General features: G+C 51.6%; 5 protein-coding genes across 5 annotated transcripts; 3 read left to right on the top strand and 2 right to left on the bottom strand.

The window, feature by feature from the left end:
• Positions 1-923: 923 nt before the first annotated feature.
• On the bottom strand, positions 924-3,070 carry ISF_09095 (hypothetical protein; the record flags this gene model as incomplete). The annotated part of the gene is made up of 5 exons (XM_018852698.1): positions 924-955; positions 1,006-1,991; positions 2,043-2,731; positions 2,786-2,996; positions 3,048-3,070. 5 exons carry the CDS (start codon positions 3,068-3,070, stop codon positions 924-926), a joined length of 1,941 nt encoding a protein of 646 aa, XP_018700116.1.
• Positions 3,071-3,847: 777 nt separating this feature from the next.
• On the top strand, positions 3,848-4,626 carry ISF_09096 (hypothetical protein; the record flags this gene model as incomplete). Its single annotated transcript, XM_018852699.1, has 2 exons — positions 3,848-3,936; positions 4,005-4,626. 2 exons carry the CDS (start codon positions 3,848-3,850, stop codon positions 4,624-4,626), a joined length of 711 nt encoding a protein of 236 aa, XP_018700117.1.
• A 1,685-nt stretch (positions 4,627-6,311) lies between these two features.
• ISF_09097 (DDHD domain protein) lies at positions 6,312-10,028 on the top strand (the record flags this gene model as incomplete). The annotated part of the gene is made up of 6 exons (XM_018852700.1): positions 6,312-6,841; positions 6,893-7,134; positions 7,190-7,592; positions 7,646-8,353; positions 8,402-8,468; positions 8,928-10,028. 6 exons carry the CDS (start codon positions 6,312-6,314, stop codon positions 10,026-10,028), a joined length of 3,051 nt encoding a protein of 1,016 aa, XP_018700118.1.
• A 1,325-nt stretch (positions 10,029-11,353) lies between these two features.
• ISF_09098 (Stress-responsive protein Ish1) lies at positions 11,354-13,108 on the top strand (the record flags this gene model as incomplete). Its single annotated transcript, XM_018852701.1, has 3 exons — positions 11,354-11,438; positions 11,488-11,850; positions 11,898-13,108. The coding sequence occupies 3 exons, from the start codon at positions 11,354-11,356 to the stop codon at positions 13,106-13,108; spliced, it is 1,659 nt and encodes a 552-aa protein (XP_018700119.1).
• Positions 13,109-13,388: 280 nt separating this feature from the next.
• Positions 13,389-15,667, bottom strand: ISF_09099 (eukaryotic ribosome biogenesis protein 1; the record flags this gene model as incomplete). Its single annotated transcript, XM_018852702.1, has 2 exons — positions 13,389-15,011; positions 15,062-15,667. The coding sequence occupies 2 exons, from the start codon at positions 15,665-15,667 to the stop codon at positions 13,389-13,391; spliced, it is 2,229 nt and encodes a 742-aa protein (XP_018700120.1).
• Positions 15,668-16,390: the final 723 nt, after the last annotated feature.

Consider the following 16,390-nt stretch of genomic DNA (forward strand, 5'->3'; position numbering starts at 1 on the left):
TTTCTCAGTACTAATTGATACCGGCAAGATCCTGTCGTCCTTATAACGATTGAAATGCGAGAAAATAATACACCTCTGGGTGCGAGGTTCGGGAAATTTCCCTGGCTGCTGGGCGAGTTACTTTTTCCGTTTATGATGGAGTATCTGGTATGAAAACAACTGCCTCTCCCTCAATTCATTTTAACGAAGATTTTAGCTTGCTTGGTACTTGATTTGGGAAACAGTTCTCAACATTCTCGCAGAGTTAACCTACTTTGCGGACCGACAATTCTACGGCTCTTGGTGGAACAGTGGTAATCAACACTTCCATCTCTACGGAGCAGTAGCTCTACATATCTCGGCTAATCGTTTTATCGCAGTATCTTGGGATCAATTTGCACGAGATTGGAACCGTCCGGTTCATCTATTCCTTCTACGTCATGTCTACCACAGCTCTATATCATCATTAAACGTCAGCAAGCAAGCAGCAACCATCATCACATTTTTTCTTTCAGCTTGTATTCACGAATTCATCATGTGGTGCATCTTCAAAAAGTTACGGGGCTATTTGCTCATCTTGCAGATGTGCCAATTACCAGTATGTCGGCGGGTTGGTGTCCCTGCAGCGGAGAGGTACTAATCTTCTGTAGCTCGTCCGTTTGAGTCAAACAAGATGGTTGATGGGCCGGAAAACACTGGGTAATTTGATTTTTTGGCTTGGTATATATACTGGACCAAGTGTCTTGTGCAGCCTGTATCTCATTTTGTGACGGTGTGGTGTCGAGCTGATAATGCTGGATCATACATCAAGAATGTCAAATCAACCAGTACGGCCAAATAGGGGTTCAAAACCAATCAAGTTCTGTGGCTCAATAACTACCGTATCGCACATTTTTAAGACTAGACTATCATTTTTGCATGAGTTGTTGCAGGCCACCTTTCTCTCACATCTTCTCGTGCGTAGCCATGAGGGAGCCTAACTAGGTTAGCAAGGGAAATTCATTACGAATTGAGTGATGCGCTCACCAATGAAAGTTGTCACCAGACGACTTCTGACTTGGCAGATATCTTCCGGTACCAACCAAATAGTAGCACCTAGCTTTCGGGCAATGCTGATGCTGAGTTTCGCGTTCAAATATGCATCTTCATCCGTCTGTCCAGCAGTTACCAGGTCGTAATCAACGTAACTGCTCTTGATACCGTTCAGAACATCAAGTAAGAAAACGCCGGTGGCGATGGCGGGATCCTTGAATGATCTTATGGCAGAGTTACGTCCACCTCTCTTGGACATGTCATTTGCCCAGCGAACCATCTCAGCATCAGTAATTTCTCGCTTGCCAAGTTTCTGCGCAAGAGAGGCAAGAGTCACCGTAATGTTCTTCCTCATGAGCTGCCAAACCAAGCCAAGAGTCAAAGTCCTTTGGCCGTCAGTAATGTCAGCACCCTGAATGCCAACCAGCGAAAACCCATTTTGCTTGCCGAGCTCGATAACATAGTTGGTGTTCTCCACGGCCTTGAATCGAATCATTTCACCACCGTGAGCTGGGGGTTTGTTGACATGGCGCCAATTGACAGAACCTTGAATGACCTTGTCATATGCTTGCAGGAGGATGCTGCCGTCTCGCAGGTCGTCAAAGAACGACACCACAGGTGGCTGAACATCCAAGCTGTTAAGCCACAGCGTGAATACCCTTGCTTCTCTCTCTCCCTCAGCATCGAAGTCTTCGACTTCGAGCTTCTCTTCCTCCGTGATAGGATCCAGAGCTGGGTGATTGTTGAACAGGTTGGCAACGAATGCAAGGTTCAGCTTCGGATTACCAGCAACCAGCGATGTAGGGGTAAGGAACTTTCGGCATTGGAGCTTTTCGGCCTCCTGAAGAACCTCTTCGGCCCTCTGTAGAAGATCTTTTGTCTGGAGTGGCGCTCTGGTGCAGCCGTATTCGCCTCCGATTTGGGCGAGCAGGACAGCGTAGTTCTCACCATCTTTGACGTCGGTGGAGAAGTTGGAGACCCTTCATCGTCAGATTAGCGTTGAGTAAATTTGCGAATTCAATTGTACGAACCTTGGTGACCAGTTGGCTGCCTTGAGATGGTAGTTGAACCATCGGAGGAGGATTTGTTCAGGTGGGAGCCGGAGAAATTGCTCCAGGGTTTCGTCTTCTTCCAGCAGCCGGTAAAGCTCAGGATGCAGCTTGATATCAATTTTTCCAAGAAGGCCGCGACGAATAATTTGCCAGATGAGGCCCAAAATCAGATGCTCGCGCACTTCTATTATGTCACCTGCGCCGATGTTGACGACGGAACAGCCAATGCCCTTGCAGGACTCGATGACGATGTTGTTGTTCTCACTCATTTGAAACGCGTTGAGGTTCTTGGTCTTCTTTCCAGGCATATTCAAAACACGCTCATCGATTGTATCCGGGACGCTGTCATTGATGAGTTTCGCGAGGACCAAGCCGTCCTTACAGTCGTCAAACATTTCGAATGTATCAGTAGGGAATGGGAGGCGATTTCCGATATCCACATCACCCGCCAGGACGGCGTTAATATGCCGAGTGAATTCTGTACGTTCATCTTCGTTGATCGTGTGCGTAATATTTGCGCTGGAGCCCTGCACTTGAATCTTGCCGCTGACGCTACCCTTCGTGGCATGCCCACCGGTTCGCTGGGTTACAACACCACCTGAAGGAGCTGCTGGCCCAGCAGACATGCGCTTTTGGGCAGGAGATGAGTCTCGGAGCTTTGCTACGAGCTATTTGGGGGAAATTAGACAGGATTCATGCGACACAACACCGGCGCAACTTACCCCAACGTAGTCTTCAAGCTCAACGCGTCTTGAAGAATCCAGGTCAACTTCCTTGAGTGCCTGTCGCACGACATCATATGGTAGATTCTCGCTTTGCTGTGTAGCCTTGATTGCTGTTGCCTCGTCCAGGTATCCTCGGTCGTCTACATCAAGCCGCTGGAAGGCGTCTGACAGCGAGAAGATCTCGTTCTGCTGGAACTGGGGGAATTTCCTATGGGTTACATATCAGCTTCGATTCAAATCTCTTATTCAATTAACGTACTTCTGGAGTTTAAGAACATTCATTTCGCCTTATTGAATCGATGCTTTGGCGGTAAAGTATGTTGGTCGTCGGTACCGTTGTGCTCGTCGGCGCAATTACCCTGCGGAGTCGCTGATGGACGGAGCTCGCGGATACGTTCTAGTAGAGAGGTCAGCTGGGGAACATTTCAAATACTGTTTTCCTGGTATTATATCTTCTCTTTCTGCCACGCGGGAAGGTACTTGCACTGCAACTGGTATGTCTGCCTGTGATCAACGTCGTTTGATGAGAGAGTTTGCGACAGGAGGGGATAGCTGTAGCGGGGCAGGGAGTGATGTAATGTATGGGTAGTGGGGCAATACACGCCGCCGCCACGCAACACTTCGTTATTTCGAACTTGGTTGCCTGGAAAAGGCTGACAATACTTACTAATAAGGTAGACGGTAGCAATAACTGGGCTGCGGTTGTGCTGTCGTCAGCACTGTCGGGTTGAATGCGATCTTGGCCAAGTTTTATTGGCGGAATGGAGCTTTTCGTATGGTCTATTTACTTAAATGGTTCACTCGAGGCTTAGTCTGTTGACTTTTTGTACTACATTTTCGTACAATAAGCCTGTGAGGCTGGTAAGAAGTGTATATTGAACAGCTAGTAGACAATAAGTGCCTAGAAAATACCACCGGGTAGGATTTACTTTGGGCGGGTCTGCACCTCGGTGGTTCGTTGCTATTGTGTGGGATTTTTTCACCACTCGCTAACACAGCAGAGAGGGCAAAAAAGTCATGGCATCTTGCAAAACATGCGACGAGCCCCTGGTGCTCCATATGGATGACAGCGATGACGAGGGAGAACATTCGGGTGCTCTTGATATTCCCGATGATATCGAACTCTCCTGCCGTTGCCATTACCACTGGTATGAGCTGCCGACATGCCTCTAGGGCGGGTGCCGCCCGATATTGCTGACAACTAACTTGCAAATAGGCAATGCCTCATGGACAATGCTTCCACGGTGATTTCCAGCTTTCAGTGTCCTTCTTGTGGGGAGGACATATCAAGCTCAGCCGTATCTGCAGCTAGCTCTCGTGCAAACGACATCCCTGCTATTCTCGTACGATATACGAATGAGGGCGGTACGCAGGATGGTTTAGACATTGCAGCATCCGTACGGGAGGAGGCGTACTTGGAAGCGCACCCCGAAGCGGCCCCGGCGCGGGCCTTCCATGTAATGTGCGCGAGTGGCGATGTGGATGGTCTCGTTGAGCTTCTGTACTACTCTAGTGATCAGGTCCCTGATCTCGGTGCGATGATCAGATATCAAGACCCTCTATACGGAATGAAAAGTGGCCTCCATTTGGCTGTCGAGAATCGACAGGAGGAGGTCGCATGGCTATTACTATGGGTTTCTTCTTTGTTGGCGTCGGACATGTTCCCTCCCGGTGCGAGACAAAGCGCCGAGTCCATCGGTCTTGGGCGACTCTGTGTCGATAGTTCTACGGACATTAGAGGGTTGTTGGATGGCGAGGGGCGCAGTGCTGCTGCTTTGTCTGTACAGCTTGGTGGTCCGTCGCTGCATCTCGTTGATATGGGTGTCTTAGCGATGTAGAGTGGCAACTTGCTTCAGCTTGCTTTGCGCATGCCAGTTCTGTAGTAGGTACCGCGCGGACTGACATGGCCACAGGCCACAATCAATCGAAAGCACAATAAGAATGAATACAGGTGCCCTAACTACCCACCGGTTGTCGTTCTATTCACCACATTCGCACGCACCGCACGCAGGCAGCAATAGCTCTAGGGTAGTCCCGCTTGCCAAAACAAGGACGAGGTGTCAGCCTACGTACCAGGTACTTCACAGGTTCGGAGTACAAGCTACGTAGTTATCGCATCCCTCATTTCCGCGCAACTAACCCAAGGAAACGGCCATTGGCTCGCTTTTTGAACCGCGAGACTGAAGCGCTTGCGCTGTTTCGCATAACGAAGAGCACAATCAATTGAAGGTTCACCCTGCTTCTGCTATCGGCAGAAGTGGCCCACAGGGGAAAGCAACAGCCCACAATTTCATTAATCCCTTGAATCATCAACTTGCCACGAAAGCATCAGCCGAAGACAAAGCTAGTTGGCCAGACGTATGAAAACCGCGCCGCAACCGCCGGGCTGAAGCTCGGACGAAGACATAACCGTGGCACTGCCCTGCAGAAAGCCAGGGCTCCGCCCGGGACTTCTCACCAGACAGCTCATCCCTCATGGTTCACCACGCAGTTTAGCGCCGCGCCGGATCATGAGTACAAAGGACGAAGCGGTGCCCAATGGCAGGCAAAAAAGAGACGAAGCACAAGAGACGCCATATTGGAGCTCCGCACTGAGCTCAATGGGAATATGGAGTGCCGCCAAGCCAGGCACGCAAGCTGGAAACCACGCCATGGAAGAAGTGAACACGACGAAACTCGGACCTACAACGGATCACCTCACCACGCCATTCTATGGGAAAAGCTTCCGAAGCTACCCTGAAGGCTGCCCTCGGCCTAAAGTGCACTGGTTCCACGCCGTTGATGTACGATACCACAGAAAGGCGATAAAGTGCAAGCTGACACTGAGATAGGTGCCGAAGAGAACCACATTACCGCCATTTGATGTGAAGAGCGCTACCGAAGCAAAAGCGCCGGCAAAGCCTAAGAAATTCTCAGCCTTCTCAACGGAGGACTCTAGGAGGATAGAAACCCGGTACCAAAGCCTCCTTGAAGCCGACGAGGAGTTACGGAGAAAAAAACAACGCACGGAAGCCAAACCGCAGCACACCACTGGTGACATCATGACCACGGATACATGCGTGCCAGTCAATGAAGATTTCTTGTTCGATGTTAGCATCCAGCAGCGAGAGATCTGCCCAGTCTATTGGCTTGGCCCAGTCTATGAAGGTGTGTGTAATTTGCCTGGTGCAAGAGTAGACGATGCTGAGATAACCGACGCCAGTCCGCCGCGGGACCTGGTTTTTCCAGGACGGCTCTAATTTGAGACCATGCGAAGAAAACCTCGCAGCGCAATTGGAAGAAGTGAGTTCTGCAAAGGGCCTGTAAAGTACCAAACTAATATGCGAGGAGGGATATCTGAAAGTAAAAGCATGGATCGAGCCAGGTGAGCTTCCTCTGTGACCATGCAGCCGAGTGCCACCAAGCTAACAATCGCTATCAAGACAAGGGACCCAATCGAAAGTGGGACAGCGTTAACGCACAGGCGACTGGAAATGAGAATCTTCTTGTAGCTGGGGACAGCACTGAACCAGCGGCAGTGGTAATGCAGGCCAAACTCAAGTCTTACCGCCTCTTCGGAACGTATATGAACAACACTGTTACGTATGAAGATGCCAGTACTGCCTGGTTAGTATCGGATGGCGTCTTATCATGGGTAGCGACATCCGTCTACGAGCGCTTCGCAGGCGGCGGTCATATGAGCGGCGTCAAGTTGATCAGAGGGTATTCAGACCAAAGCAAAGGCAAAGAAAAGGACAAGGCCGACAATAAGAGAGATAGCGAAGACAAAAAGCAGGCTACAGATACGTCCTTCACTGAAGACGTGGCCGTGGGCGACAAAATATCTGGTGTGACGGAAGCGGCTCGCACCGGCAAGACCATACTGCAAAGAAGGCTCTCAACAATTATAGAGAGTGAAGATCGCCGCACAGCAGCAAGCGAAAAGGATGTGCAGAAGCTGAACGAAGAAGAGATGCGTCATGATTACCTTACTCAGACCGGGGAGTCGCAAAATCGAGATATCGAGCACCTAGTGCTGGCCACGCATGGAATTGGGCAGCGACTGGGCCTCAGGTACTTGGAAACGACCCATGTAGTATGACACTGTGCTGACCAGTCATTTAGAACGCAAAGTGTAAACTTTATCCACGATGTCAACGTTTTGCGCAAGACTCTGAAGGGGGTATACACAGATTCCCCGGAGCTTCGATCCATGAACCTTGACGAGGGCGGCGGCCCAGGAAATTGCCGTATGCAAGTGTTGCCAGTCTGCTGGCGTCACAAGGTTGAATTTCCAAGAGGAAGGAAGAGGAAAGCGCAACCCGACGAAACGGATGTTGCTGAGGCTTATGAAGAAGAAAAAAACTGTAAGACCCCTCTCTACACCACTATCGGAAGGGTTTACTAATGAAGCGTTTGAAGACCCAACATTAGAGGATATCACAATAGATGGCGTAGCGTTTGCCCGAACTCTAATATCCGACCTTGCTCTGGACGTTCTTCTCTACCAGAGCTCCTACAGGGCTGAGATTGCGCAAACAGTCATCGAGGAATCGAATCGCATTGTTGACTTGTTCCGGAGGCGAAACCCAGAATTTAAAGGAAAAATTCACCTGGTTGGCCACTCCCTTGGCTCCGCCATTCTGTTTGATATCCTTTGTCATGAGAATAGGCAACGTCGTTACGATTCGAAGCCAAACCCCTTGCGCTTCCTACCCCACCGTGGCCCAGCGCGATTTGAGACCAACGATACTTTGGATTTTGACGTGGAAGATTTCTATTGTCTAGGGTCGCCGATTGGCCTGTTCCAAATGCTTACTGGCAGGTATGGATATTCTGTGTTTACATGCAGAACCCACCTACTAATAGTTTGTGCAGGACCATCGCCGCGCGTCAGCCGGAGTGGAACTCCTCCAGAGTCGGCTTGGCTAGAGCCATAGACTCAGAAAGCCCGGATGGTGGCTTTGCAGCTGACTTAGATTCTGAAAATTCGACTTCGCGACCGGATGCGCAGCAGCTGTTCAATATCTTCTATCCTTCTGACCCCATAAGCTACCGCCTAGAGCCGCTAATTGCACCATCCATGGCGGCTATCAAACCGCACAACCTTCCATACACCAAAAAAGGTCTTTTTGGAGTGGTAGGGTCACAGGGACTCACCGGAATTGGCACGAAAGTTGGCCAAAGCGTTAGCGGTCTCTTTGCGAGCTTAAGCACTGGGATTTCTACCAATTTGCTGCCGGCTTCGCTCCGACTCACAAGTGAAGAGGCTCAGAAAATGATGAAAGAAAGCAACCCTTTAGGAACCTCTGCCGATTCGCTGCCAAAGGGACGAAATGACAAAGGGCAGGCTACGATAAACGAGAGCGACGATGTAGATGATGACGAAGAGGCATTGTTGGCAAAGCAGAGCAGCCAAGTTGCCTCACTATATTCAAGATTTGCGGTGAGCGGTGAGCGCGGGGAAGAAGTCCTAGTTGGCCCTGATACAGGCTGCGAAGATCGCAAGACACAGAAACAGCGGATGGCCCAGAGGAAAGTCTGGGCGCTCAATCGCAATGGACGCGTTGACTTTAGCATTCAAGAGTAAGCCGGCGCACTCAATGCTTTTGGTGGCACAACTGACGACTGCAGGGGAGCTTTGGATTTCAACCCCATTAGTACCATTGCTTCGCACATTGGGTATTGGGGCGAGGAAGATGTCAGCCACTTTATACTTTCACAGGTTCTCTCGCGGACAGAAAAGAAGTCATCAGGATGAGCAGTTTGTACATGGGAGAAGAAAGACGTGCGCTGCTCTAAAGGGGGACTCGTTCATCTTAATTAAAGGCAAGAAGCGCTAGTCCTTTAGTAGTCACTAGTTTTATAAGCAAATATCTAAAAGAATCTTGTCATGTCCTCTGCTGATGTTCATATCAACGATTCGCTACACGTGACTCTTTTAGCAACCAACACGTAAAACTAAGCTGAGCTGGGGACATAACTTCTTAACTTGCATAACACACTAGCTCCTCAAGTTACAGATTGATTTTCAACGATAATCAACGCCTAAAAATGTGTGGAAGATATGCTTTGGCGTTGGTGAGTAATCTGCTAGCGCCGTGCATGTCCTGAATCACGTTCGTGGTCCGGGGGGTTGTTCAACCGCTGACGAATGTAGCGCCCGTCCGATATCCGGCAAATAATGGAGGATGCAGGCATGCCGGTAGGCGATGCACCAGACGACGATGGAAATGACGCACCAAGGCAATCTTACAACTTCGCCCCCGGGTACTACGGAGCCGTGTACCGGGCCGATACGCCTGACCACGGGGCGGGACCAGCTCCGCCCGGAGCGGCTGATGGCATCCAGCACCAGGATGACGGGAAATTCAGCTACAAGATACAGTCTATGAAATGGGGACTGATTCCCTTCTGGTCTAAGCGTAACCCCGATTACGCTTCCATGCTGAAGACTATCAATTGCCGGTCTGATTCGCTTAGCAACCCCGGCGGCATGTGGGCAACGATGAAGGCGCGGAAGCGATGTGTTGTCATTGCGCAAGGATTCTACGAATGGCTCAAGACCGGGCCTAAGGACAAACTGCCTCACTATGTCAAAAGAACAGACGGGCAGCTCCTGTGCTTTGCCGGCCTGTGGGATTGCGTGCAATACGACGGTGCGTGCGTGGCTGGGCAGCGTGAATGTGATGAAACTGCCGCACTAACGAAACCAGATACGCATGAAAAACAATACACATTCACGATCATCACCACGGATTCAAACAAGCAGCTGAAATTTCTCCACGACCGCATGCCTGTCATTCTCGAGCCCGGATCCGATGCGATGCGGCAATGGCTGGACCCCAGCACATACGAGTGGTCTAGGGACCTACAGTCATTGTTGCAGCCTTTTGAGGGCGAGGTGGAGGCGTACCCAGTGAGCAAAGACGTCGGCAAGGTAGGGAACAACTCGCCGACATTCATCCAACCACTTTACAGTAGGGAGAACAAGTCGAACATTGCCAATTTTTTCTCTAGCACTAAAACTGATGAGAAGGCCGGAGCAATGGCCCTGAATCCTAATGATGCAAAGGCCAGTGCTGACCAGGCGGTTGGAGAGAAGCGAAAACTGTTAGCTGAGGCGGAGTCAGAAACGCAGCAGAAAAAGCAAGCTACGCTAAGAACGATCAGCGCGACGAACAACGCCAGCAAAAAGAACAAAAACATGGCTGCATCATCGAAAGGGACGCAAAAAATCACCAATTTCTTTATTCGATAACAAGTGTAATGTATAATAAGGAATATTATATATCATCTCATTACTTTTTCCTTTAATAAGCATACATGCTTGGTATTTTTGGGTATTTGGTTGTTCTCTCTACGTCAAGTCAAGTTTATCACAGAAAAGAAAATAGAGTTCGAAAAGCCAATATTCGTGTAGGCAGGAATTCACCGTAAGTGATAAAAAAACGGATAGTAGGCAACCATAATTAAAGGAGCTTTCTAGACGATTAAAGCACGTCGGCGTACCTCGAATAGTTTTTGTTTCCTTTGGGCTACTTCGCTGATGTGGCCCGTATGAAAAAAAAAAAGGCAAGACGCGCCGTTTCCCTATAGTGATACACTTGGCATTAAAAGCAACAACAATCTGTATTTAAACTATTAAATACCATCACTCTTTTTTTAAAAGTAGAGAAGCTAGCTGCCAAAATATGTTTAGCCTAGGAGTTTCACTCATAATATTCTATATACTGCTACACTATCAAAACAGTCCAGCAAAAACCAGAGCAGAATGTAACTTACACTTTCCTCTCTTGACACGAAGATTGTGTGCACTTGACTTACACCTGCAGGAAATTCTGCTCCATTGTAGACAGCCTACTGCAGAGAAGATGCTTCAAGCGCTGGTTCGAAATGGGATGTGTATACAACTACGTGAACTACCGTTTGTGATGATGGGCGCGGAGCTTTTTGTCCTCATTTCGAATAGCCACTGGGCCCACTGGGCGAGTGGGCCACCTGTGTCGTTTTCCAGTGTGGCAGCTTCAATCTATTGTGATGAATGACACAGCATCAAAACTGGATCTTTCAACGCTTTTGTTGGTATCTGATTCCGCGAATCGATCATCTGGCTCCTCTTCCTAGCGAGGTAATCATTCATTTGTTCGCTGCACAATTCGCTCCGAAAGGTACAGCTTGGAGACAGCAGAGCTCCCTGAATTAGGCAAGGGGCGCTTGCCGATCAGCTTTTGATGCTGCAAACCTGACGTCATTGACTTTGAGGCTGGCGCGCTCAAACAACGTGCGGTTGGTTCTTGCCAAGTACTCTTTTCCTTTCCATATATAGAAAAACGGAGAACTGTAGGTTCATGAATACCTTACCAATACCAGGTCCAGACTGTCTACCTGGCGCACCACCCACGCAAATGGTTGGCTGGCCAGGTATGGAATGTGAATCAGGCGAGAGCAAGTGAAAAGTATGACGTGATAGGCAGGTAATGCAGCTCGCCTGCAAGTAGAAAGCTATATTTACTTCCTATCAGTCTCTTCGTTCGTGAATTCTACACTTACCACCACTCCTGACACCCAGATACATCCAACGCAATGCGCAACATCGGCCTTTTTCTCACTGCTACTGTCCTGGCGGTCCAGGTTGCTGGCAGCAGCTGGTTCCCCGGCCAGCGCGCAGGTAAGTATCGCTCGAGTAGGAAGGGGGTAATCGCTAATGCCTTCCCCAGTGTACAATAGATGGCATGAAACTGAACTCCAACGATGGCTTTCTGATCATGGCATCCCGTACCCCAAGCCGGCTGACCGCAAAGATATTGAAGATCTTGTTGAGAAGAACTGGAAGGATTACGTCATTGAACCTTACCGCAAATGGAGCCCCTCCGAGCTGAGCGCTTTCCTTGTCGCTCGAGGCAAAGAGGCCAAAGCAGGTGCCGATGAGAGTGTCGAGAGTTTGATTGAAAGCGTGAAAGCCAATTGGTACCGATCGGAAGACGCAGCCGGCAAGGCCACCACGGAAACCAAGGACTGGATCCTCGAGACGTGGTCCGACAGCCAGCTCAAGGCACTCTGTGATAAACAAGGCATTCCTGGTACGCAAGCCCCGACGCCACTGTGCGCCAGGTACTAACACCAACAGTCCCTGCTACCAGCAACCGAGATGCTCTCATCGCCAAAGCACGCCGCAGCTTCGAGGTCGGCTCTAAGGCGGTGGGCGAAACGCTCTCCTACCCTGGCGATTGGCTCTACGAATCTTGGTCAGACTCGGATCTTAAGAAGTGGCTCGACAAGAACGGCATTCCCGCCCCTCAGCGCTCTAACCGCAACGCCTTGGTTGCTTCCGTGCGCCGCAACTCCCACCTTGCCTATCTCAAGGCCCAGGAGCAAGAGGCCAAGGCTAGATCCAAGGCCAAGGCTGCCTATGAAAAGGTCACCGACGAGGTGATTGATGCCTGGAGCGAGTCTGACCTGAAGAAATTCGCCGACGAGAACGGCATCTCCGTCCCTCAAGGTACCAAGCTCAACGAATTCCGCGCTGCCGTCCGCCAGCACCGTGCTGAGGTCATGGGGACCAATGTACACGGCAAGGCTACCAAGGCTTTCGGGGCTGCTACCAGCCGGGCTAGCAACGAGTATGCCAAGGCCAGCGAGGATGCCACTCTAGTCGCCCAAAAGGCTTTCGAAGATGCCTCAAGCACCTGGTCTGAGAGCCGCCTCAAGTCGTACCTAGACGCCCGCGGGATTCCTGTTCCCCAGAACTCCAACCTTGATAGCCTCCGCGCCCTGGTCCGGAAGCACTCGCACAAGGCTGCCTCTGGCTGGACAGCCTGGACCTTTGACGACTTTGACAAGGAGACCCTGCAAAAGTACCTCCAGAAGCATGGTGATAAGGCCGCCAAAATGCTTTCGAAGAAGGCCGATGCTACTCGGGACGAGCTTGTCAAGACCGCGCAGTCGGCCTATGCCAAGGCCGAGAAGAAGGGCGGCGAGGAGTACGAGGCGGCCAAAAAGTACGGCGTGGAGCTTAGCAACGAGGCTAAAAACAAGGCATTTGACGTCTGGTCCGAGTCGGATCTTAAGGCGTACCTCGATAGCTACGGCGTCTCTGTTCCCCAGGGTTCCAAGCTTGACGAATTGAAGGCGCTCGCCCGCAAGCAGTGGACCTATTTCAAGTACGGCACGACGACTCCTCACGGAACTCTTCTCGCTCAGGTCGAGGACGTACTCGCCAACGGCCTGAGCTGGCTCCAAAAGCAAATCCGTGCTGGCTCCGACGCAGCCAAGGAGAAGGCCAGCGAGGCTGATGCCGCAGCTCGCAAGAAAGCAGCTAAGGTCCAAGAAGAGCTGTGAATGAAGCGATGCAACGGAGAAGGTGGACTGGGAAAGCCGTGTGTAGGTGCAGAACACGCCGGATGGAGAAATGCGATCTTTTGCTGCTAAGGGACGGAAGTATTGCGAAATCACGTAGCAGCGAGTTTGTTTGCTTATGCGCGCGCAAATCGCGCTTTGTACTCTAATCAATTCAGTTGCTTTTCGTTCAATTCCCATGCTTTATGTACATTCCATATCCACCGCGAAAAATACCGCCCATGTGCTGACCGACGCTCTACACGCTGCACCAAGCACACCATTACGCCCATAGTCTACACGTACCGTCCGCGCCGGCGCTTATGCACCAGGGGTGCTTGGGGTGCCAGTCAACGTCCATGACACCGAGCTTGCTGACGACGCGGTGGCCCCTGAGCATCTTGACTGGAACGATGGTGGCATTTTCCATCAGGTCGCTCACTACTTTGCCGTGGAAGATTTGCAGAGAGCCGTCATCGCTGGCATCGGCAAAGAGTGGCAGGGAGCGGTGGTACTTGACAGCGCGAATGGCCTCGGCGTGGAACCGCATCGTCTTGTACGGTCGGCTGGAGAGGTCGAGGTCATGCCACAGCAGACGGCGATCGTAGGAGCCGACAATCAAGTTATCGCCGCCGGGGTGAATGTCGAAAGACGAGATCCAGCGGGCACCAGGCTGTACTACCTTGACGAGCTCCTGCCTTTGCAAGTCGTAGCAGCGAATCATGCGCTGCGTGGCGACGAAGAAGAGAGGGCGTGAAGGGTGGAAATGGGCTGTCTGTGCGAGGCCAGGCAGGCGACGGAATGGAATCTGACTGAGATGCTTCGAGAGGGTGTGGATTGCGACGGAGCTGCGTTGGCCGGTCGGGGAGACGGTGCACAGGAAATCGCCTCGCCGGTGCCAGTCAATGGTCTTGATCACGGAGCGGACTGTGGCCTTGAGCAACACACCGGTGTTCTCCAGCTTCGACCCGGGGCGTGCCCACTTGGCTGGTCCCTCCTTTTTGCTGGCGGCCGAGTTTTGCTGTGCACCGCCAGTAGCGTAGCCGAAACCAGCATCCAACACGTCTCGGCTGGCCTTTTCGACAGCGTCGCTGATGAGCGGCGGGCAGGCAAAGAAGAGATCCTCGCCGGCGGCGACGGCGAGGATAAATGTCTCCTTGACGGGGCGCCATCGGACGACCTGGACAGGTTCCTCGGAGCTCAGCTTGGCGGACCACTCCTGGTGGCCGTTCAGGGCCCAGACACGGACCGTACCGTCATCACCGCCCGAAGCGATCCATTCACCGTCGGGGCTGAAAGCCACGGTCCGCACGCGGCCATCGTGGCCGCGGAAGATAGTCTGGCACAGGGATGGGAAAGGCTTGAGTTCCTCGGGCCGTGGTAGCTTGGGGAGAAGGGAGTTGGGATCGATGTTGAGTCTGTTCTTGCGGACGCGGGGTGCCAGGTAGAGATCAAGGCAGCGCTCGAACCGCTCCTTGACAAACTCGCCGTATCCAGGCACCCGTCGGAGGGCGTCGTATTTTTGAGGGAGGTATTCCTTTTCTCTCTCCTCAGGGTCCTGGTCCTCCCAGGCCTGTCGCTCCTCGCTGGTTGGCAAGTACTCAGGTGGCGGATTGTAGCTGAGGTCGTATCCCGGCGGGGCGAGCTTGGGCGCCGGGATGTGCATGACACCTCGGTCCTGCGGCTCTTCGTTGGCCCAGATATCGTAGAAGGCCGCTGGGTCCTCTTCCGCGATGCCCTTTTCCTCGGGTGGCTTGTATGGCAGAATCTTGCCCGCCTTGATGGCACGCACCAGCTGAGCAACCCGCTTAGCCTCGTGCTTTGAAGGAACGAACCGTCTCTTGGGCTCCGGCGCCGCGCTTAGTGGCATCTTTTCCTCAATGCTCGTAAAGTAAGGCACCATGTCCTGCTCAGGTTAGCACAGATTCGCAGCACAGGCAGCATACTTTTACATACGGGGTAGGGGTCGTATCCTTCCTCTGGCACCTCATTCATCTGAAGCTTTCGGAGCAGTTCAAGCTCTTCTTGGCTCAGGTTCAGAGGTTTGCCAGTCTCCGGGTCCGTCAGGCCAGTCCAGCCCTTGGGCAGCTCGATGCTGTCCAAGAGAGCATCAAGTGCCTCGCCGGTCGCTGGGCGCATAATTTTCTTGCCGTTGATGTCATAGCCTATGTGAGGATATGAGTCGTAAAATGACAAAGGGATGTTGCCAATTGTGTTGACAGGGCCTTGGGCGTCGCTGTCATCGCTGTCGTAAGCAGGGTCGATCTCTTCGTATTCATAACGCACGCCGCCATTGGCGTCCGTCACAACCTTGTACGGCCGCTCGCTGTTATCCTCGCCATTTTTCTTAGGGTCGGCCACGTCCTCATCCTCGTCCTCGTCGGGATCTTCAGGCAAATCGTCGCTCGATCCGTCGTCGAGGTCTGGCTCAGCACCCGACTCGTCGAAGTCCTCGTCCTCGTCTTCGCTCTGCGACAAGACGCCCTCAAGATGACCATCAAATTCGTCATCAGACACTATATCTTCCGAAGGATTTTTCCTTTTCGGCGCTGAGCGAGCCATTGTGTCGAATTCGTTGCGGCACGAGCGCTGTCGAGGATAGGTGCAGGCAGGGTTGATGCTCTCTCCAAGAACTTTTTTTTTGTAAGGCTTATCGGTAATGGCCATGCCGATAAGACCTGTGGCGCAGGCGGTGCTCCCAAGTAGGCTAACACGTACCTGTGCGCAGCCAGAAGTACCTCTTCCAGACACTAATAAGTAACTGGTGGGGGTTTGACACTGGACACACAGTGCGCAGACCTTGGTGGTTGTTAGGCCATTTGGTCACTCACCGAGATACAAAGGCCATTGCTGGCGTGCCACAGCTGTACCGCCAACACCTATACTCGTGCATGTCTGGCACACAGTTTTCATTCTCTGTTCGGGTGATGCGGCCTTGGTGAAAATGTGAAGTTGGCCATTACTTAGTAAGCTCACGTTTGTGCCCAGCCACATTGGCATATCATGACTGCTCTCTTACGAACCCCTGTGACGTTGCTCCCAGTAAATCCAAGTTACACCCTGCTGCAAACAGGACGACGCGGTTCTTCATGTGTGCCGCGTCCAGTAAATTCCGGGCGATATCGATTGCAGCTGTTCATTCTTGTGGCATATTATTGACCTTGAGACTGGCCTACAAAAACAATCATATCACAACAAAAGTCATCTATCCCCAGACAACGCAATCATCAGTCATAGATGACGATGCAAACCAACTCCCTCCACCTACGTAAAGAGTGCAATGAA

Source organism: Cordyceps fumosorosea, assembly GCF_001636725.1.
Source record: "Cordyceps fumosorosea ARSEF 2679 chromosome Unknown scaffold_41, whole genome shotgun sequence".
Classification (NCBI taxonomy): domain Eukaryota; kingdom Fungi; phylum Ascomycota; class Sordariomycetes; order Hypocreales; family Cordycipitaceae; genus Cordyceps; species Cordyceps fumosorosea.